The sequence below is a fragment of the Melopsittacus undulatus genome, chromosome 3, assembly GCF_012275295.1.
Source record: "Melopsittacus undulatus isolate bMelUnd1 chromosome 3, bMelUnd1.mat.Z, whole genome shotgun sequence".
In the NCBI taxonomy this organism is placed as follows: domain Eukaryota; kingdom Metazoa; phylum Chordata; class Aves; order Psittaciformes; family Psittaculidae; genus Melopsittacus; species Melopsittacus undulatus.
The window spans coordinates 64845117-64867289 of record NC_047529.1 but is presented as its reverse complement, the minus strand read 5'-3'; the positions used below and the strand labels follow the sequence as shown (position 1 = coordinate 64867289).

General features: G+C 37.1%; 1 protein-coding gene across 1 annotated transcript in view; it reads left to right on the top strand.

Annotated features, from left to right (window-relative positions):
- MAN1A1 (mannosidase alpha class 1A member 1) overlaps positions 1-21644 on the top strand; it is a 143557-nt gene extending 121913 nt beyond the window's left edge. Inside the window, exons 9-12 of the mRNA XM_034060992.1 lie at positions 12500-12719; positions 13534-13706; positions 17316-17431; positions 18811-21644. Of these exons, the coding sequence (XP_033916883.1) occupies positions 12500-12719; positions 13534-13706; positions 17316-17431; positions 18811-18937 (636 nt within the window). The 3' untranslated portion in view covers positions 18938-21644. The remainder of the gene's footprint in view (positions 1-12499; positions 12720-13533; positions 13707-17315; positions 17432-18810) is intronic.
- Positions 21645-22173: the final 529 nt, after the last annotated feature.

Here is a 22173-nt window from a genome sequence, read left to right as displayed (position 1 = left end):
CCAGTCTTGGGAAAATGACCTATTTTCTCAGTTCATTGCTTTCATATATATATACACAAAAGCGCAAGCGCATGCATATGTACACATATACAAACACATACACATATACGTATATAAAAGAAAAAGAGGATGGTATTACTTCTTTTCTTCCCATCCTTTCATCTGTTTTGGCTGGAAGATCTCTAGGGCCAGAACTTCTGTCTCTTACTAACCATGTGTATGTACAGTGCCACCATAGACAAGGCTTCAAGATGCTAAGCAATATCTGCTTATTCTTTCATACATCTAGAAATGCACTATCCCTAGTGGAGAGGTATAAGCCTCCTTTTAATTCCTGTACCACAAAAAGTGGTGACGTTAAAAAAATACAACTCTGGCTCATTGCAACTCTCCTTTTTTAATTTTTTCCTTTTCTTTTTTTTTCATAGACTCACAGAATGGTTTGTGTTAGAAGGGACCTCAAAGATCACCCAGTTCCAGGCCCCCTGCCACAGGCAGGGACACCTTCCACTAGACCAGGTTGCTCAAAGCCCCATCCAACCTGGCTTTGAACGCTTCCAGGGATGGGGCATCCACACCTTCTCTGGGCGACCTGTGCCAGTGCCTCAGCACTCTCACAGTAAAGAATTTTTTCCTAATGTGTAGTCTAAATCTCCCCTCTTTCCATTTAAAGACATTCCCCCTGGTTCTGTCACTACATGCCCTTGTAAAAAGTCCCTCTCAAAATTTCTTTTAGGCCCCATTTAAGCACTGGAAGCTGCTGTAAGGTCTCGCCAGAGCCTTCTCTTGTCCAGGCTGAACAACCTGAACTCTCTCAGCCTGTCTCCATAGGAGAGGTGCTTCATCCCTCTGAGCATCTTTTGTAGCCCTCCTCTGGACTTTCTCCAAAAGTTCTTCCTTATCTACAGAGCCCCAGATCTGAATGCAGTACTCCAAGGTGGGGTCTCACAATGGTGGAGTAGAGTGGGAGAGTCACCTCCCTGTACCTGCTGGTCATGCTCGTTTTGATGCAGCCCAGCAAATGAGGTGAATTTCTCATTAGAGAGAAAAGTCATTTGTGATGATTTGCGGTAGGGTGTGATGTCTGGTGGCAGTAAATCTGACGACCAAGTATCCTCTGCTAAAAAAAATCCTGCCTTTAATTTTGTAAGTGCAGATTTGGATGCAGTCAGCTTCATTTTCACTGCTAATGTGGTTTTAGCTTCAGAGCAAAAGGTGGATTTTAAATTAGGTTTGAGTGCATTTGAGGCTTTAACGCAAGAACAGTGATACTGTAATAGCTCAGCTATTAGGTTGGCAGCCAAACAGAGAGAACAAAGTGTCTGATACAGTATCAATTCATCTTACCATGGAAGGCATTCTGAAGCACCTCAAAGCTGCTTCCAGTCTTCTACTGGTTTAATAACATCACGTTTCTCTTTTAAACACTTCTTACACAGGCTAAGTGATAATGCAGAGACTCATGCAGTTAAAAAAACCACATGCCTTTGCTAGTATGTTTATTCTGGATACCGTTGCAGCCAGAATATCCCAGATGTGGTGTGACCATCACCCTTGCTGGAGGGACTGTGAGCACATTGCCTCCCACTCTGCTGGGGACCAGCTGTGGCAAGTTGATCCCAGCTGATAACAGGGAGTCCAAGAGAGCCCTGTGCCTCAATGGCCAATGCTGTCTGCTCCTGCTAAGGCTGAAAGGTTCACTTTCCTCTGACTTGAGCAGAGTTGGGCTGAGGTACATCAGGAAGTGATCTGCTATATGCCACAGAAGCAGGTGTGCTGTCCCACGTCAGCTGCACAGTGGCAGTGCGCCTGGATGCCTCCTGCGCCAGCCCAAACCACCCACTGCCTGCATCAGGGAAGAGTACTGGGAGTGCTCCAAGCTGTGTCCATGCAGGGTGCGGCAGTATGGCTTTGTTTAAACTCACACTTCAGCTATATCTGGATAGCAACCTCCTTGGGTTTGAAAGTACTTGCAGGCATCCTGAGGTCACAGTGGGGAGCAGAAGTGGTGATGGCCGCCACATTGGGCAGCCATTTCTCCATGCTTGGGATTCAGCTGGGGGAGCAGAATTGCCAGTCAGCAGCATCACCAAGTGTGGCAATATCCATGTCAAGAGTCTGAGCTCTGCTGTATATGACTAGAGTTGAAATACTTATTATCTTAATATTTTTAGTAGTACTACATCTTAAGCAGTCCAAGCCTTGCGTCTGTCCATTGTGTCAGTGTTTGAGACAGCCAAACTAAATATGTGCTAGATTTCACCATGCTGCTGGTTGAAGGCTACTTCAAGTATTTTCTGAGTGATGGCATGCATGTTCTCTGCTTCGTGTACCAAGGTACAGCTATACCAAAGCTGAAAGTGTACATGCAGCATGCAGAGGTACAACTTGATGCTGTAATGTAGGTGTTTCAGAAAACAGCAGGGAAATTGGAGTCTCACAGAAGCTGAAGACGGCTTGGGCCCCATTGAGATGACAGGTTCTTCACTGAGTAACTAGCCTGTTTTGAAATCCATCCCCATATTGCCTTTATTGCTATTGATCTCTTACTTATCTAAATTAAAGTTAATTTAAGTGTCTGCACAAGCTGCAGTCTTTTTTTTATGACTAAGCCTACACTTTTGGACATTCTGAGACTGCTTCATATTTTCTTAGATAAATTTCCCCTGACGCTTTCAGAATCTTTTAAAGACTACGCCAAAGGGAACACTGTGATTATTCCTGGCCGTTCAGTTCAGCACATACCCACCAAATTCTGAAAGAGCAATGTGAAGGTTTGATGCCTAATTCAATATCTCCCACAATCCAGAAACCACAAATGAAAATATATGGTGTTATAGTTCACTGTGAAAAGCTGAAATTTATTTAGGTAAAGCTTTGGGGTGATTTCTTACATTGTTCTATAACTCATATTAAAACAAAGAGTTCTTTCTATTAGAATTTTTGTAGCACCTATAGATTGCTTTATGGTTTAAGTTAAAAGCAATAACTAAGATGTCAAACTAGATTTAGAAGCTTTTTCTGCTTTCCATAAATAAGATGTGTATTTTGCTGATGCCATTTAAAGGGTTGATTTCTAAAGGGAAAAGGAACAGAAGCAGTCTTATTTTGAATACCAGAGCATATGAATGTATTTATAAGGCCATCAGAAGGATTCATAAACTCTAGATTTCACTCAAAAGACAAGTGAATGTATTTTTAATGTAACTTATTTTTCTCTTTTGTAAAGCAATGCATATAATGTTCTGTTTCATATAATACAGGAAGAGATCTTCTTAAATTGGTTTTGGTGGATAGCATGCAACATTTACTTGCAAAACAAATGTCTATTCAGCTTTTAGTCCTATTTTGAGCATGTAAGTGCCCACAGAACAATCTATAAGTCTTTGCAAATATCCAGGACAGCAGCCATCCCACTGTTTTCAGTTAACATGGTTGATTTCGGAGACACAATTGAGTAGGTTCAGTAAGAGAGCATGATAATTTAGAGAAACAGTGTACCTTGTGTGTTCACTTATACCTAGTCTAGCAACAGCAGTGCCACAAGCACTGCATCAAATCCTCCCCTCTTGAATGTGTCAGCACTCATTTTCTAAGTTGAAGGACAATTTTCCCGCTATTCTTATTAATAGGTTGTCTTACACTTGATGTCTGATAATTACGTATCTTTTCCAGATTTTCCCATTGTGTTTATTTATGGCCATTGCTGCAAGTGTTAAGTATCTAAATAATTTCTTTCTCTGATGCTCCTTCGTTCCCTTCTCAGTTCTAGAGAAGAGGCATATCTAAATGCTGAAAGAGAGCAGTAACTCAGCCCAGAAGAACTTCATGGGAGTAGGGAGAATCTCTCACTAGGACTTTCCAGGCAGCTTGGTTCAGTGCAGCCCTGTGGTATTAGAGAGGTAAAGCTGCTGTGAGGCACAGCTTTATCTTAAGTCATGATGGTTTACTTTTAGACATTTAGATTGTTAAATTTTTCATCCTGGGTAACAGCTGCTTAGAAGATTTTAACAAGATGACTTAGTGATCTCTGGAGAGGCTAGCATGTGGAAGCAGAAATAGTAGGAATAGCAAAAAGGAGAATAGGTGCTGTGAGGCAGTGCCATGGCTGTTCTCTGCCAGATTCCAACAGCACTCCTGAAAGTCAGGCTCCTGCTAGGCTGGGTTGCGTGATTAAGGAATGCAGTAACCTTTTGTGGGTATCAAAAGGTGAAGAAGTCATTTTCAGCCTCAGGATTTTGAATATTCAGACAGAAAGTATAGAGGATCACTCTAAAATTTTTATATAATATTTAGTATCAAATATTTATATCACTTATAATTTTTGTTTGCACATTGCTAACTTTGAGACTAACCTTATTATACTCAGTTTGTACTCTACCAAAGGAAGCTATTATGGTTTTGTTTTTTCAGGCAGGGGTGTGGTGTGTATTTGTCAGCATTAAGTAGTGAATATTCTTCAGAGCTGTCAAGATTTCAGACTTTCAGATAAATAAAACAAATCCATGTGAACTCTTTTCTCATTGAAATGAGGGAGAGAACAAAGTGTTGTTAGCAAATTGAAAACATGATATTGGCACATAGGCCCTTTTCATCTCCAGAGTTTCATGAGTGTCTATTTAACTGTGGTGACAGTCTGGTGGCTGGTCTGTGCTGATTGCAGTTTCCATTAAGTTGCTTGAAGTCGTTTGCTTTGTGATTGTAGTGATTTTAAAAAGTACATAACTGATGTGGACAATGACAGAACTGCAACAACTCAGAACAGTTTGTCACACTGGGTAAAGCTAAAAGTATATTAATGAATTGAGCATTCAGTACTTGAGCACTTCTTGGCATTGAAGGAAATACATAAATAGGGCAAACAGGCTGGTGCAATAGGAGCCCATATTCAGAATGAAGCAGTGCATAGAACCCAGCATTCCCACTGCATACATTTGTTTTTTTGGAAGGGGGGAGGTATTGTCTATAACATCAATGTGTAAAAATAGTTCATTTACATATTTTGTCAGCTGTCATGTGTAAACTGTTTATCACCCAGCTGCACTGGTGTTCTGCACATAGCAGTAGTATAGCTGTATTATGTAGGAATGCAAAGTTCATTGCACTTAACAGATGAGAACATCCAGAGGACTTGCTGCTCCTTTTTATTCTCTTTGCTGTATTTCCCCTCTTGAGAGGAGTTTTAAGGCTTTCCACAGCTGCTTACAGAAAGCATCAAGATTAAAGGCAGGCTTCTGCAGATTTTTAAATTGTTAATAATATAATTGCACAATGCCTATGTTTTGGACTTAGACTGTGTTTGGCATAGAAAGTAGACTTTTTGGACTATGTTTGGTATAGAAAGTACTTATTAAATGTTTGCCTATTTATGAACTGTCAAGGAGAAGCAGCAGAAATTTTTAGGTCTCTTTAAGGATAATTTGAACTAGAAAAGTCCTGTGAGATAAATTGTCCCCTTTTTGCTCTTGGCTTTACTATTGTTGTCACAGCAGCCTTGTCCTTACTACTTGTGCTATTTTCATTTCCTTTTTTGACATCAAAAGAGTTTGTCAGGAACAGGAGAATACATAGTCTAGAATATTTAGAAAATGCAAAATGAAACATTTTGAGAGTGATTCGCTTTGATTCACACCATTCCATTAATACTATTTTAAGAATATGAGTAAATCCAGCCTTCTGGTAGAAAAAACAGCATTAAATACATTTAGCACAAGAGCACTGGTGTGCTCAGAGACACTTACAGATCTATACAGGGAAAAAAAAAAACATAATTAGATTTTCAGACAAAAGCAAATTATCAGTTTTCCCCTAAAACATAATTATCTTTTTAGTGATCAGATGGATAGACAGCACAGTAGTAAATGTTTGGCAGTGTTTCTATTTCAAAAATTTAGGTATCTCCATTATAAGCATTCATATTTCATTTCACAGGTAAGCTTGTCTGTATAACACGTCTTCAGTAAAAAGATGCAAAAGAAATAAAAGATTTCAGTAAGTGCCTTATTGCTTTCAAAATGTTTCTTTTATACTGTATTTAAACAAATGAAAGCTCTTCTGTGTCCAAATCTCAGGTTTGATTTTTCAAGCACAGTTTAGTAAGCAGAGAGGACCTTGGGATAAGAAGATGCCTCTTTTCCTTGGCAGCAGTATAAATTGCAACAAAGGCTTGAACTTCCTATTTCATCCTAGGTTTTCTGGCTGTGTGCTTTTGTATGATTCAGACATCTTGGAATATGCATTTAAAACCTGTATGAACAATATTCAAGAAAACAGAATCAACTCATAAAGTTTAAAAAAATGAAAAAGTGCAGTGTTTTTCTGCCATCTCCAAAAGAGCTGTACTAATGCAAATCTTAATCTTTGCATAATAAACTCATAGGAATTTTGGATAAAAGTATAAATTTGATGAATTATTAACACTGCTGAAGAAAAGTGTCTGTTGCATTAGATCAACAGAGAAATCATGAAGTAACTTAAAGTCAAGAAAACAGGCAATTGACTTACAAACTCAACAGCATGCAAAACCACAGTAATCCTGACCCACCTGCTGTGTGCAGTTTCAAAGCAATAAAATGTATTGGTGCAAGCCTTAAATACTAAAATAAAGGAACAATTGACACTATATCTCTTTGAATTACTGGAAATAACACATGGTAGAATTCTCTTTCATACTCAGTGTTGCTTCAAATTGTCATAATACTGTTTATGAACAGTAAGATTCCTAAGGGAAGAAAAATGTATTAAAAGTTTGAACTGAGATAATTTATAGTGCTTTGTTGTAAAGAAGCCTTCTGAGTTGTAATTATTCCAAAAACAAACATTATTAATCCTGGAAATTTAGAACTAGGATGATAGTTTTGAAGTTTCAAATTCATTAAGGTATAGAAATATGTAACTATGACTTGCAAGACAGTTTTATCTCCAGCTACAGTGACATCTTGAGGTGGGAAATGAAACACCTGGATTTTGTTAAAACAGCAGTACTCAATGAAATTCATTCATCATAATTAGAGTTATTGTAAAAGGAGAGGTAAAATGCCTAAGTTCTAGGGGAAGTAGAACTGCAGTTCTGCATTGCATTTTGAGGCTTGTAATTTGTTATCCCTGCTCCTTTAGCAGAGTTAGCCTTTTTGTGGCGCATGAGCAACTTAGAGGTGTAGAATTTTTTTTACTGAGAAGCCTCCATCTGTGCTCTGTAGACTTCTCTGTTAATACATTTATTACCTGTCGGCATAATCCACCAAGAGAATATCCACCCTCTATTAAAAATAAGCTTGTTGATTTGGGTTTTTTAGTCATTTGAACAGTGAGATTACTTCAGTTCTATATCCCTTATGTTTCTCTTTAAGCAATCCAGTTCAAGGTCTTAAACAATTCAAAGGGCATATGAAGGACTTGCCAATCACAAAATCAAGCCAGGGACTGAGGAAGGGGGTGATGGAGACAGCATTTAAACTGTGTGAAAACCTTAAAGGAGTGAAGAACTAAAGGAAGGAAAATGAGTATTTATTAGGAGAGTCCAGTTCTGCTTAATTTTGCAAGAGTAAGGAACAGCAGTGTAATTAATGTGCAGGCTTAGGAGCAGGCTGATAAACAGAGAATACAAAACAAATTGAACATATTGGTCTAAGAAAGGGGGCATGAGGGGGAGAAAATTAGGTTGGGAAAAAGTGAAGAGTTTCTCTTGTACTGTCAATAACAGAGACTACACACATGTAATTTGCAGTCCTGTAATCTAGGCAATTCCTAATGTCTCATTCACTGCAGTTCTTTCAATGTGACAGATAGGCAAGGGCATAATTTTAATATGTGAACTCATGAGAATGATGCCAGAAGTAAGACAAGGTGCACTTGAGTCACAATTCAAACCATAACAGGGACTGTTTGTGTTTCTAGTTGAGTGCTCCAGCATTTTTACATGCTGGGAAAAAATAATTTCCCAAAACATGGGGACAAAAAAAATTTAGCTAAAGGCTTTCTTACCGTGAGGACTGTAAGGAGAGTCTTACTTAAAAGCACACACAAAAAAATAGTTGCCAGGAGCTGTATCAGCCATAAAAGTTAGTCGAGCTGTAAGTGCTTGTAGATGCATGACATGTAGTAAAAATATTTCTTTAAATATCTGGCAAATATTTATTTTCCTTTAGTTTCGCTTCCTTCCTCTCCTTTTCTGTCCACTGTCTTTTTTTCAGGCTGTCTCAGATTTTATGTCTTTTTTTTTTTTGTCACTACCAGGGAGCATCTGCTATTGCTGTCTTTGGGAACATACTTTTTCAGCCACTTTTTCTCTGCAGCCTTTTATGTTGCACAATCTCTCTGCTTTAGCTTGATGGAAAGAAAGAAATTACTATTTGAGTTGCAGGAATAGATTCTGGAAAACAATAAAATGAAATTTTCATTCACTTTAAAGAAAAATTGTACCAGCTCCAAAAAATTATCCACCAGTAATGTATTTTCAGCTAAGCAAAGACCACATTCTTCTAGCTTTTTTTGATTATTTGCAGATACTATGTATTGGTTTATATTGAGAATATTTTTTACAGTTAAAGGAAATAATAATCTCTATAGCGATAAATAAAACACCATCTGATCTGCAACCAGTGCAGGAGGGAATTACTTGTAGGTGGGTCCAAGTTGTAATCTAGCTGCAATTCAATAAATGTGTCCGATTTTCTAAGTGTGTAAATATTTGCATCAAAAGAAAAATAAATTGCTCCTAAGTATGAAATTCAGAATTAATTCTATGAAACAGAGCTTTTCACTTGGGTGGATCTTTGTAGTCATTCTACATATTCATGTTTTATAATAACTGCACCCACAGCACTGCAATTAACAAGGGCTCACCTTTCTCACCTTTGCATTCAAGATTATTTATACTTAAAACCATTGCCTGCTTATTCTAGCTAGTGATGTAGTCCTGCACTGGACCTCAAGCTTATTTAAGAAATGAATGTATTTCAGAAAGTTCTGTCCAGCCTAATGGCATCTAAAACCCTTGTGAAACTCACTGAAAAATATTTTAATGTGCTGCTCACTGAAGTGCATACCATTATATTATAACCATAAAAATATGAATAGCAGGTTTGTGAATTGCCAATGGATAGATTTTTGGCAGTTTGGGTATAGATTCAGAATTGATAATTGAAAGAGTACTGATTTTTGTTTATTATTTTCTTTGAAAATATTTTATTATACTAACGCATTATACAAGCATACACTCCAGTAGTAGTGCTTTATTTGGAAGTAAATTCTGAAACAAATAATTATAGTTAGGCTGGACTTATGGTGAAAAGGAAGGTTTTACTATGTCTTATTGCTGCCAATACTATTATCAATACAGTTCAAAATTTCAATGTTGGGGAGGTTTTTTATATGTTCTGCACTCATGCAGGTTATACTGTTTTTCCCCCCTTTTCTTTTCGACATCAAAAGCACTTCATTCTTGAGGCTTTCTAAATATGCTGATTTTTTATAATAACTTTTTTTATGTTGAGTTCCAGAAACAATTCTAACACACCTAAAAAATTCAAACCTTGATGCCATGCTGGAATTATACTAGATTTCATGCAACTTTGATGCTGCAGATTCGTCAGCAAGTGTCCTCGGTTCAGCAGTAGCAGTCATTTTTCTCCTTCTTAGTAGCTGCTGCAGTGCTGTGGTTTTGGCTTTCAGCCTGGGAACAGCACTGATAACACTGATGTTTTCAGTTGTTGCTCAGCAGTGTTTACTCTGATCAAGGACTTTCTGAGTTTCATGCTCTGCCAGGGAGGAGGGGAAGCTGGGAGGAAGCAGAGATAGGACACCTGACCCAAACTAGCCAAAGAGGTATTCCATACCATAGCACATCATGCCCACTATCTAAACTGGGGGCAGTTACCCAGAAGGGCCAGATCACTGCTCAGGTCAGGCTGGGTATCGGTCTGTGGGTGATGAGCGGTTGTATTCCCTTCCCTTGTTATTTTCCTTATTATTATTATTGGTGGTAGCAGGAGTGGTTTGTGTTATACCTTAGTTACTGGACTGTTCTTATCTCAACCTGTGGGAGTTACATTATTACGATTCTCCTCCCCATCCCTCTGGGAGTAGGGGGGAAGAAGTGGTGGGGAGTGAGCGAGCGGCTGCATGGTTGTGAGTTACCAGCTGGGCTTAAACCACAACAGCAAGCCTTTGGAAATGTTGTTCCAAGGCAAGTGCCTAATCTCTAGTCTCAGTCAGAGGGTAAAACAAGCAGCAATGAGAGAAGGGAAACCTATGTTTAATGAGAACAGCTTGTCTAGCTCAGACCAAAAAAGGCCCATGAGGAAACTTACCAGATTTAGTCAAAGCTTTTGTCAGTCCCCCTGTAAGCTCCAGGGGAGTGCTTTTATGTGCTCTGCTGGTACAACAGCCAGTATCACAAAAAGAGCTACCAGCCTTCTGGAAGAGATGCTCCTTTGCCCTTCATGCTTTACAAAAGCTGTATGATTAAGGTCAGTTTGCTTAAATCATGTAATTTCTACAACCTATGACTTCATAAGCACGTAACTTCAAACAAAGTTTAGGCTTTACAATGTTTGTTTTCCTGTCTTCCAGAGTAACTTAAGTTTATTGAGTGCTGATGGATTTGCAAGTTCAGCGCACTTGGTCTCATGGGTTCTGAAGGTTATTTGTACATATCAAAGGTTGTTTGGATTTCATGGCTAGGTAGAAAGGATTAGTTACCCAGCATGCTGTTAATAAGGGCATATGCATCAGTGTAGGTATTATCTAGCACTCAGGGACCCATGACTGTACAAAGTATGACAAGGCAGTTTGGCAGTCTGTAATATATCAAATAACTACCTAATAAAAATAGCTATAAGTGAGACTCTTACATAATAAAAATAACTTTTAATAGGCATATGTACTAGTTCTTAATAGGACCCATTTATAAAACCAAGATTATTTGCTTTACTGAACATGAATAATTAATTTGGAAATATATTTTTATTTTGTGACATTCTTAGCATCCATTAACATCAATTTGTTGGTTTCTGAACATCAGTTTGTCAAAATAATTTTAAAATTTCCCAAGTGGAAGTCACCTTTTTTCAGCCTGAACTTTACTTTTGCACCAAAAGAGGGGAAAAAAAAACCTGAAAGATTAATTGGTATTGCAAAATGAATTTTCATACTACGAGAATCATTTTTGGTCTAGTTACTATAGTTCTGAAGGTGCATGATTACTCTTATTTCTGCAAGGGACAGTAATATTTCATTCTGTCTTTCATTAATTCTTTAAAAGATCACAATATAGGTAAATTTAGTCATTAATCTATTTTTATATTTATTTTTAAAATAAATTCTGGCTCAACAGCTAAGAGACCAGTAGAGTTATAAATTCTTGCCAGAGTTGTTGATTTGGTGAAATGGGGATACCATGCTGAAAGGTTTAATGAAATGTCATTTAATTAAATGCTTTTCATTTCTGAACTTGGTTAAGTAAAACTTTGCAGTGGTTCTGCTGATGTTTCTAGGTTAGGGAATATTTTTAATGCTTATAAAAACTACCTTTACAGATGTTCAAATGGGAAGGAATAACTACAATCAGTACTTTATAGTACTTTTTTAAAAAATCCTAGGTTTTTTGTTAATAGTTCTCTGTACTGATATATTATTAATGTTTTTTTCTCTTGTATAATGCATGTTGAGTACTGTTTCTGGATTTTAGGATTTCAAGAGAACAAATCAGAGCACTTCTGGATAACTGAATGTATGATAGCATTGTCTCTTCTTCATTACCCTTTAAAGAGTAATAGCTTACTTTCTGTGTGTTCTTCTGTATCTCCTCTAGTTTTTTAATTATGTTTCCACCACAAGGGAAGGCTGTTTTCCTGAGTTTTGCAATCAGTGACCATACCTTGCTAATGTCACCAACTTCTTTTTCTCTCTAGGCGACTTGTATATTTTTATTCTGCTTAGGTTTCTTCCAGAAATCTCAGTAAGACACTACACTTGATTGTTAACTACAGAGGAAATCAGTCTGGGAGGGGGAAACTCATTGGAATACCATGTAGACTCAGAGGCCTAATGTCCTGTAGTGCACTGAGTCAGGCATTTTGAATACGAGTTATATCTAACTGACATGAAATTATATCATTAACCACATCCTTTAAGCCAGATTAAAATGGGAAGTATGGAAGCTGAAGGCATCACTAATCACCGTTAAAGTGAAATTATTTATTTGAAATTGCTCAAAGAGAGGGAAAGAAAATAATTTTAAAATGTAATTGTTTTTTTTAAGTCTTTCCAATATTTTTTAAAATGTACTGCCTAAATTGATCAAAATTGTAGCAAAATTTATCATCATTACTCATTTGTGTTGGTTTGGCTGCACTTTGAGGTTATGCTGCCTCCTATTACCCATTTTACTTTATAAGCAAAGGCAATAATGGAGAAAAAACAACCAATATACAAGACAAATTTGTCCTTCATACTTTACCAAATGGTACCTTTGGCTTGAAACCATGTACTTTTGCAGGCCATAGAGACCCACCTCATTCGAAAATCAAGCGGAGGGCTGACATACATCGCTGAGTGGAAGGGTGGACTGCTTGAACACAAGATGGGACATCTCACTTGTTTTGCTGGAGGCATGTTTGCCCTAGGAGCAGATGGAGCACCCAATGACAGGACAGGACATCATATTGAGCTTGGTGCTGAAATTGCAAGGACTTGCCATGAATCCTATGACCGTACAAGTAAGTGCTGTGTGGCAGAGTTTAGTTTCACAGCTTGACTTTGTGAAGGCAGCCATCAGTACTTTTGCTGAATGCTGAATGAAAATTATATGATGATAAGAACTCTTCATCCTTTCTGAGCAAATGCCTCTTTGTTCTGAGCAACTTTAAGAATGCTGCTGTTTTTCATAAGTAGTTGCTGTGTACCTAAATCGTAGCTACTCACTCTGGTAATTAATGTAATAGCCTTTTTTCCCACTTTGCCAATTTCTGCATAGACAAATACAAATAAGAGAGGCACACAGTTCATTAATGTGTCAGTGTAGCTTTTAAACCTTTCATGCACAAAAAAATATTTTGTTCTCAGTTCTTTTTGCTGCTATTATGCTGCAGACAATAGAATTGCACAAAAATTGGATTTCTGTGCAGGAAATTTCTTTGGATTCCTCATCCCCTTTTGGAAAAAAACCCTAGCAGCTTTTCAGGTCCCAGAGTGCATTTTCCAGTTTGATACAGAAAAGTAAATATCCTTGTCTTTTAAGCAAAATTTCACATGTTACTAGTTATATTAAGTCTTCCAGAATACAAATGTTAGTTAGCATCACTGTTCAAACTGGAACTGCTGCTCAAGGCATTGATGAAGAACAGCTCTCTCCTACTCTGAATTATTTATAAAATATTAAAACCAGGAGGTGCTGCAGTATGTTTCAGAAATTATATACCCTTTGGGTAACCTGGCTTTGTGCCCTGTGAAATGATAGTTGATTTGGTAGGTTACATAATTCAAAACCTTTTAAAATGCCTTTGTTCTAGCATGTGTCTTTATATTGGCTAGGCATGAAACTGGGACCAGAAGCTTTCAGGTTTGATGGTGGTGTTGAGGCCATTGCTACAAGACAAAATGAAAAATACTACATCCTACGACCAGAAGTCATAGAGACCTACATGTACATGTGGCGGCTCACTCATGACCCAAAGTACAGGCAGTGGGGATGGGAAGCTGTAGAGGTAATGTTCTGTTGGACTTTTTTCTTACTAAATCCCAATAACTTGTTAAAGGAGCTATTGAATGATATCTGAATCTTGTTTAGTACTTGGAGCATAAATATATATTTTAAATCATTAATATTTACTCTAATTTCCAGAGACGCATTTACTCAATAGATGAATTAAGACCATTTTGACAAAATCAAATACTACTGATACTGTATTAGAAAAATAGATTGTGATTTCTCCTTCTTCAACACATCTCAGATCAAGGTCGTATTTGGATGTGCTGCTCAAGATGTGGAATATTGCTGCACGTGAATGGAATGTACCAACCTGTCAGATTTGAGCCTTGGACATGGAAATAAGTTATATGAAGTGTATTTCCAATAGTGATTGTGTGAAGGTGATTTTAATTAAGGTGATGAAGGCCAAGACGTATTACTAGATAGTACCAAACATTTAAAAAAAGGTTGCTTTCAAAAAGCACAGGTCATCTGGACTTAACTCCATCACTGATAACAGTCTCTTCTAGATGTAAATTTCTGTGTCCCATTTGCACTTGAGCTTCAACCAGCTCATGTTACTGGGCTATGGCTCCATGTACCTGGCTGCAGCATGACATCCACCAGTTACCTGACTCTGTCAACAGCGTCCAAGAATTGTAATGGTGTTCAGTATTAACTGTGTAAGACAGTGAACATATTTCAAATGTTGTGGAAGTGTTGAGTGTTTGGTAATTAGGTATTCCTGAAGAATGAACTTTATGGCAAAATCTACTTCCCATAAAAGAATAGTTGCTAGCATTAACTATACTTCTCTTAACTTCTTGTTTGAATATTCACAGCAATGCTCTAGCTGCAGTCAACACTGTAGTCAGCTAGGTAAACTGTAGCTATTTAGAACATTTTATTTGCCTCCCTCAGGTGTTGGCTCTGTCAGCCCTGAAACAATATGCTCCTGAATTAATGATTGCAAAGGAATGTTTTTTGTTTTGTTGTTATGTTTTTGTAAATCTCTTCCTTTCCTCTTTGCTAACACCACTCAGAAAGGACACATTTTACTACTGGAGTCTTCCCAGAGAGATTATAATTGGAATATTGACAATGGCTGTTTGTGGAAGTCAGCCTACCAGGCTTCAGCAATGCCAAGTGTTATTTCTCCAGGAGATGTTTTTCTGGATTCATTATTGCTGCCCACACTGATAACATTGTTATAAACAATTGAAATGTTTTCCTTATTATTCTTTACCATGTTGGTTCAGTTTGTTTGTGTTTATTTCAAGTTTGTGCACTCATTTACCTTCCTAGAGCTCCCCATGTGCTCCTTGTTTAACATTTTTGTGGCTACTGTCTTCTGGCTCTAACACAGTGGATTACGACCCACATGTGGGAGATGCTGCCGGTCCAGTTCTGGACAGGCCCATTTTCTACTGCCCTAACGTGCAGTTGCATGTTTCACAGAAACAAAGCTTACAGCCTCACAGAAGTTACAGAGGCAGTTGTAGGTTTCAAATCTTTTTTTCTTTTCGTCTTCTTGATGTTTCTAGCCATACAGCTCCACCTGATACGGTATTTTTTTTTATTCCAACACACGTCTTGATAGCTTACCACAAGTATTTCATAAATTCTGCTCCCTCTTGCTCCTTGTTCTTGCAGTCCCTTATTTCCCTTTTTGTTCTTGGGGAAGTCCATGACCACTGAATATGGTTGGTTTAATTACCAATACCTGCTGCATGAAGAGGAACCTGCGAATAGAACAAGAAAAGAAAAGGAACAATCAGACCATTTGTTGTTGCCCAGAAAAGTTTTTCAAGTGTTTCATGTCCATTTTCAACTCATGATACTGTCAATAAAAATACATCCGTTTTTTTCCCAGTGCTCTTATAGCAGAAAAGGAGGCTGCTCTCTAAATCATGACTTCTGAGCTCTCCAAGAAGTCTATTAATTCTTTCTCTAACTTTGACAGACTAAAAACATGCTCTAGCCTGTCCGTTTTTCCTTTGGAAACACACTTTGCTGCTTTAATTTGAGCCCAAGATCACTTTGTATCTATTGCAGCAGATGGAGAAAATGCAGTTATGACCAGCAGCAATATCTACTGTTACTGAGTCAGAAAGGTTTTTATCAGCTTAGACCATGAAAGTCTCCCCTTCTGCATTATAAATGTGGCACATATTTTGAATTCATAGCACTTCCTTTGTTTTTCCCTTTATGATACTCTGAGACTGTCAGCCAGTTTTCACTCTGCTTGATGTTTCCCATTACTCCAGCATAACTGATCTTAGCCATCCTCATTTTCTGAGAGCTACTAATTTAAAATGCATTTGATAGTTTCTTCCCCACCCACCACTATGCCACTGTCAGTATGAACATCACTTAGTCTGAAACTGTAGATGTGGGCACAAAAGGCCAGTACTTCCAGTTAAAGGAGAGTGACACCCAGGAGCCTTTTAATCACACTTCATGTTGCACATGAACACCCTGTTCCTTTAGTAAAGTGGAAGGTAATTTTGAGGGCTCAGATTTTAGCGTTTGTGTCAAGTAGGTACTAGCAGATGGCTAACATGGTGCAAGTTAACCTCTTATTTTACAGCATAGCAGTTTGTTCGGGTACCTACATGGCATCTCCCTACCATGAACTCATAAAGAAGACTCTGACTACATGTTAGAGCACATAAACCACAAATGCAATTTACTTTTGTTTTACCTCATCCTGTTTAGAATGCAGATACTTCCTTGAATAACAGCCATCTCCTTCAAGTGCAAGTTCTCCTTCTGCTGTGCCTTGGAAAACATAATCTTGTGTTTGACATTGAAAATCCAGACAGAGATTCAGCATTTTGAATTCACTGCAGGTTGAAGTAGACAAGAGGCAAGAAGCATCAGCCAGGGGAAATTACTTGTTTAAACTTAAGTATATTTGTCACTTAGTAAAAGTGTCCAGGAAAATTAAAGAACCTGAAGACACATAAGGAAAGACAAATAGGCCTGTTATAAAATAAAGAATCTCTTCTGGAGAAAAATCCCTTTTAACTATACAATAGGCAGCTTACTCTCCAGTGAAAACTATGGAGAGCCTGACATGCAAGCTAAATATATTCAGATAGCTACAGGGACTCCAGCAAAAACAAGGACATTTAGGATATCTACTCAAAGCAAAAGACAGATCTTGAGCAGCCTTTAGAGCAGGTGGAGGTGATGGATACCTCAGAAATTATTAGTGACTTTTTAGTCTCATCTCTTATCAGAAAATGCTTGCTGGAGGTAAGGAAAAGACTGGTCATTATAATGGTATTGAAGAGCAAAATAAAATAACTGAAAATCCGTATGTCTTTACATCCTTACATCCATGTATCTTTCCTTCTGAAAACTGGTTTCTGTTCACTTCTTTTATTAATTTTTCATTTTGCTTCTCTTCCTCAATGTAAAATTAGACATGTGTGTCTTGTCTTTAAGAGTTTTCCATCTAGAGTTTCATCTGTTTTTCATCTCTTTATCAAAACATTTGTGACAATTTTTAGATTTTTAGCTAGCATTCCTGTCAAATGAAAACTGACAGATGAATCTTTTTGTTAATGCTATTGTTTGTTTTTTTGGTTTAACTTTGGGTTTTTTTTTTCCTTTTCAGGCACTGGAAAAACACTGCAGAGTAGATGGTGGCTATTCTGGAATTAGAGATGTTTATAACAATCATGAAAGCCATGATGATGTGCAGCAAAGTTTCTTCCTTTCAGAGACACTCAAGTAAGTTAAGAAAGTTGACTTTCCATTAATATGAAGTAGTTCTGTGTATCATTGTTACAGATCAGTATTTATCATTAGTACCCTTGACATTCACTTAACAAAATTTAACTGAAATAGTAGAGTTTTTCTTAGGTGATAGGAAGCCAAATAGGCCTTTTTGTTTTTCGGGGGTTTTTTTGCCTTCTAAGTAAATGAACTAAATTCTATGGCTTCTGGAAATTTTCCTTACTTCTGATAAAGGTACTTGATAGTCTTTGTGGATAAATTACATCTCCTAACTTTGATAGGATCTAATTGTATATTCCACCTTTAGTGAAACAAATTGAACTAGACCAAGGACTTAGCCAGCTTGTATGACATAGTTTTCATTTTAAAGGTACAGAAAAAGAAAAAAGAAGTCAACTTGCATGGTAAGCTTGCAGGGCCTATTAAGAGAATTTAACAAAAGCTTTAATTATCTATCATCTCTGAAGTTTTTTGATGAAATAAAGGAAGTTTTGTCTTGGTCTCTTCATGTTTTTTAGCAAAGACCAGAAAGCCAGCAAGAAGCAATCTTTTCAAAAGAAAGTGTAATATTCATGTACATGAAATATCATAAATATATTTAAAATACATTTATATACATAATGGCATGGGTTTTGAAATAGTGCATTTCCTCAACTGTACCTTTTAAATTGCCCTCTCAGAATTAGACCAAGAAAAGCCTTCTGGGAAGGATGGTAATTGAGGAATAAATAAAATTTCACTTCCTAAGCAGACCTTCAATCCTAAGCAGACTGCAATAGTCACGCTACAGTAGCTACTTCCTTGTATCATGACAATAAATAAAATTTTGGATTTGTTTATTGGTTACTGCTGGGTTCAGTAGAGTCTCTCTTAGTGTATAGATGCCCAAGCTACTGACCTACTGCTAGTTTACGTCTTTAAAAATCCTAACCCAGAGGATGTTTTGTGATGTAAGACAGGATTGGACTTCAATATTTTCATTACTACACCTTGATATATGTGGACATTCAGGAGTAAAAAAAAATACTGTGGTTGTATATTATCAAAACAATATGTAATAAAATTACTGAAGATAAAATGGAAGTGCAGTGGACTGATATTTAACCTTGATAGCCTAAACCTCTTTGTCCTTTATCGGGATAGAGTCATTCTTTTGTTTTTTCGAGTTGTTATTGCCCTAAATCCAATCTGAGTTGAGTAGTCACAAAGCTTTTTACTAATCACTGTTGATGCTGAGATTTACTGGTGGTTTGTGTTTGGTCAGCTGTTCCATTGATAGATTCATCTAGGGAAATCAAGTATTTGTTTTCCTGAAGACTACTGTAGTTCTACTCCCCTGATGTGGTCACATTTCCTGCTTTATTTCTTGCCAGGTACTTGTATTTGCTATTTTCTGAAGATGACCTTCTTCCATTTGAACACTGGGTCTTCAACACAGAGGCTCATCCTCTCCCTGTTCTTCACAAAGATGATGGGAATAAAGAAGACGACCAGAAATAGATGGAGATTAAGTTATATTTTGTTTCATTCCTCGTGTTTCTTTTCAGGACTTGAGCACATGATTTGGTTTTAAATTCTTGAGTTAATTTTTTTAATCAAGTGTTTTGCAGTCTATTTTCTTTAACAGTTAATGCTTATGAATGGATCCAAACTAATTATGGTATAACCGGAGTTCTCTAATCCAGCTGAACCACTTCTTAGAAGAAAAATAGGACATCTCTCCAGATTGTGTTAGGCTGCAGTGCCATCTTGGCCAAAAAGAGCAGAGGGTCCGCATGTTAGTTATTATCCGTTATGCTTTTAATTTGACTGCAAAATTCTTTTCTCCTCTGTGAGGAGATGTCTGCTTTAAGCTGTAATATTTTGCCATGTTGCAAAAAGCCATATTGAATTAAGTATAAAGAGCTTTTTTCTTTTTTTTTTGTTCTATGTTAATTTGTTTTGTGTGTCATCCAAGACAAATCTTGTGACTGTGACAGCCTCTTCTTATGCGGGTCTATCATTACTTGGTAAACTATTTGATGTATTTCATTGTCAATGAAGTCTACATAGAAATATTTTCATCTCATGCAGACACGACTTTGAAACTGCAGTATATGTTGAAGTTAGACTAAACTAGTTTCTATGAATTTAGCACATTAGTTAGCAGACCTTAGTTTTTCAAGTTTTGAGTAGAATATTGTAATAGAATAAATTGTTTCCTCCCTTTTCTAAGTGGTGTTATTCTCATGTTTTTAGTCAGGCTACTATGGCGTAAACTAAGGTAGTAATTTCTTATTAAGGAAGGGAGTCTTACCTTCTTTATGTATTTAGTCCAGTAGCTTTCATATGGTAGTATGATAAGGAGACAAAAAAATACTCAGTGACATTATCTGGTAAGCTGAGAATTAATTATACTGGAGACAATTTGTTTGGTTTTCTGGGACTTCCACAAACATTCAGATAGGTTCTGACTTGACAACGGACTAAAGCTAGATGTTCAGATGCCTTTAAGAAAATTTGTCTTCTTAAAGCATAATCATTCAGAAAGGAAATTATCCAGCATAGAACTAAAACTTTCTGAAAGCACCGAGTCTGTCTTATGTAAGCAAAAGAAATACAGTGTGCTTAAAAATATTTCCTAGATTATAGGCCTGGATTACTAAGAAAGGTAACAGCTTTGCCAAAAATGTTTTAATGTGTGTTATCACCAAAGGGAAAAAGGAATGGGATGTGATCAATTCCTGTTTCTATTTAAATGTAGTTTGGAATAGTTTACATGATTATTAAGTCTACCTATGTTTTCATTTAGTGGCAGGATGACTTTCATTAATTTTGAGTAACACCTGGCTTCCCATTCTGAGAAAGCACATAATTTGCCAATTGGATTGCAGCAAAATAGATGTGGTTCCGAATGATAATCTTGTAAAGGTATTTAGTAAGATAGCTCAGTCCAGCATAGCTAATCATAGCTGAGGAACCACATTGTTTAGGCATTATGAAGTACACTTTTTCTGCACTGATAGAGGTCTGTGATGTTGGTTTTCTTAGGTAGAAACCAAGAGCAAAGATAACTAGTTAAATTTTTATATATAGCAGCTGGAAGCTGACCCATGAATTTTACTCTCTGGATTCTGTAAAGACAGCACTGCCTCTCTGCTTCCCTTGCAGACAGAGAACACGGTATGTGCCACATGAGCTGCCAAAGACATTTATGTAGGGGGAAAGGCAAGAGGATCTTCAGTGATGCTGATCCTTGCTTCACAGGCTTGGCAGAGCTGAGCATTTGTACATGGAAGTTAATAAGGGTACCCTGCTGAGCCTGGGCCACCCAGTGCTGAGAGCATGGGCACAAAGGTTGGGCATCTGAAGGTAAAGCCTGTTTACATGGAACCAGCACCTTGGCTCAGGAGTTTTTGCTTTACTGCCTTTTTTTTCCTTTTTTTTTATTCTTTTTTTTTTTTTTAAGTATGGTTCCCTGATGTCACAGTAACAGTTTTTCAAAAGTGAATGAGCAAAGATGAAGTCTTGGCTCTCTTCAAGAGCAGAAATCCTGGTGATTCTGTTATTCCAGCAATTGTATTGTTGGAGGACTATAATATTTCATTGTACTTCTTCAGAAACAGTATTTATAAGGGAGCTCTTCCCCCCACCCATGCTCTGAGTACCACAGAAAAATTACAGCTGTTATAGGCCTCATATTGTTTAAATAACTACAATAGCTCAGACAAAAAAAAGTCTTTAAGAAATGTTTTGTAAGTCTCTTTTTACATGATTTTCTTAACCTCAGTGTATCCCCCAGAAGTATCTAGTGATCTTATTTACCAAGCTGAAAATAAACAGAGAAGAACCAGGTACCTCTTCATTTTTCAAAAAGCAGGCTAAAAATACACAGCTCTTGTATGCATCAGATCTTACGTATTTAAATATAAGCATCATGACTGTTTCCTTGTAATACAGACATTAAGTATGTTGGGGTTTTGGTTGGGGGTTTTTTGTTGGTTTTTTTTCTTTTTAGTTTGGGAGTTACAATGATTTGAAAGAGCACAAATGTGATGTGACTAGTGTTGGTATTCAGGTTGTATGTACAAACTGCACTATACTGTACTTTTTGTAAACTAATGTAAGTAGACGAGAAGATTGTACAATGTGTAGATCTGCCAACTGTAAGAAAAAAACTTTACATAAACTGAGAATATATTGATTTTTCTTTTTTTTTTAAATAACCCCAAAACACCAAAGTTAGATTGATCATTTTGAAACAGTCCATACTTACCCCTGCTTGTTAGAGTGCTGAGATAGTGTGCATTTTATTTCCCATTCATTTAGCTAGCTACATGGAAGTGGCTAGTGGTGGTCCTGGTGTGTTCCCAGCCCTTCATTAAATGCAAAGGAAATTGCTTTATTCTTGGGAGCATGGGGGGGTGGACACACATCTTTACATAAACTGCCTATACTTTTTCCATTTCTTCATAGCATAATAATGCATTTAAATCTTCATATGTTAAGTCCTAACAGGTAAATCACTTTAAATAGCACCCACATTGTTTCATGGGGGAAAAAATAATGTTTTGATTGTGAGATAAGTATTACATATGTGTTGGTTGTACACAGATTTTTGCAATTCCCAATGGCTCACTGTTTCTATGGTGACTTCATCATACGTATCCATGTCTATCATGCATTTAAACAGTTTTTTGACTTGTACAGAATCCATTTAGTCTTTTCATCTTTATATAAACAGAAATTATGGAATA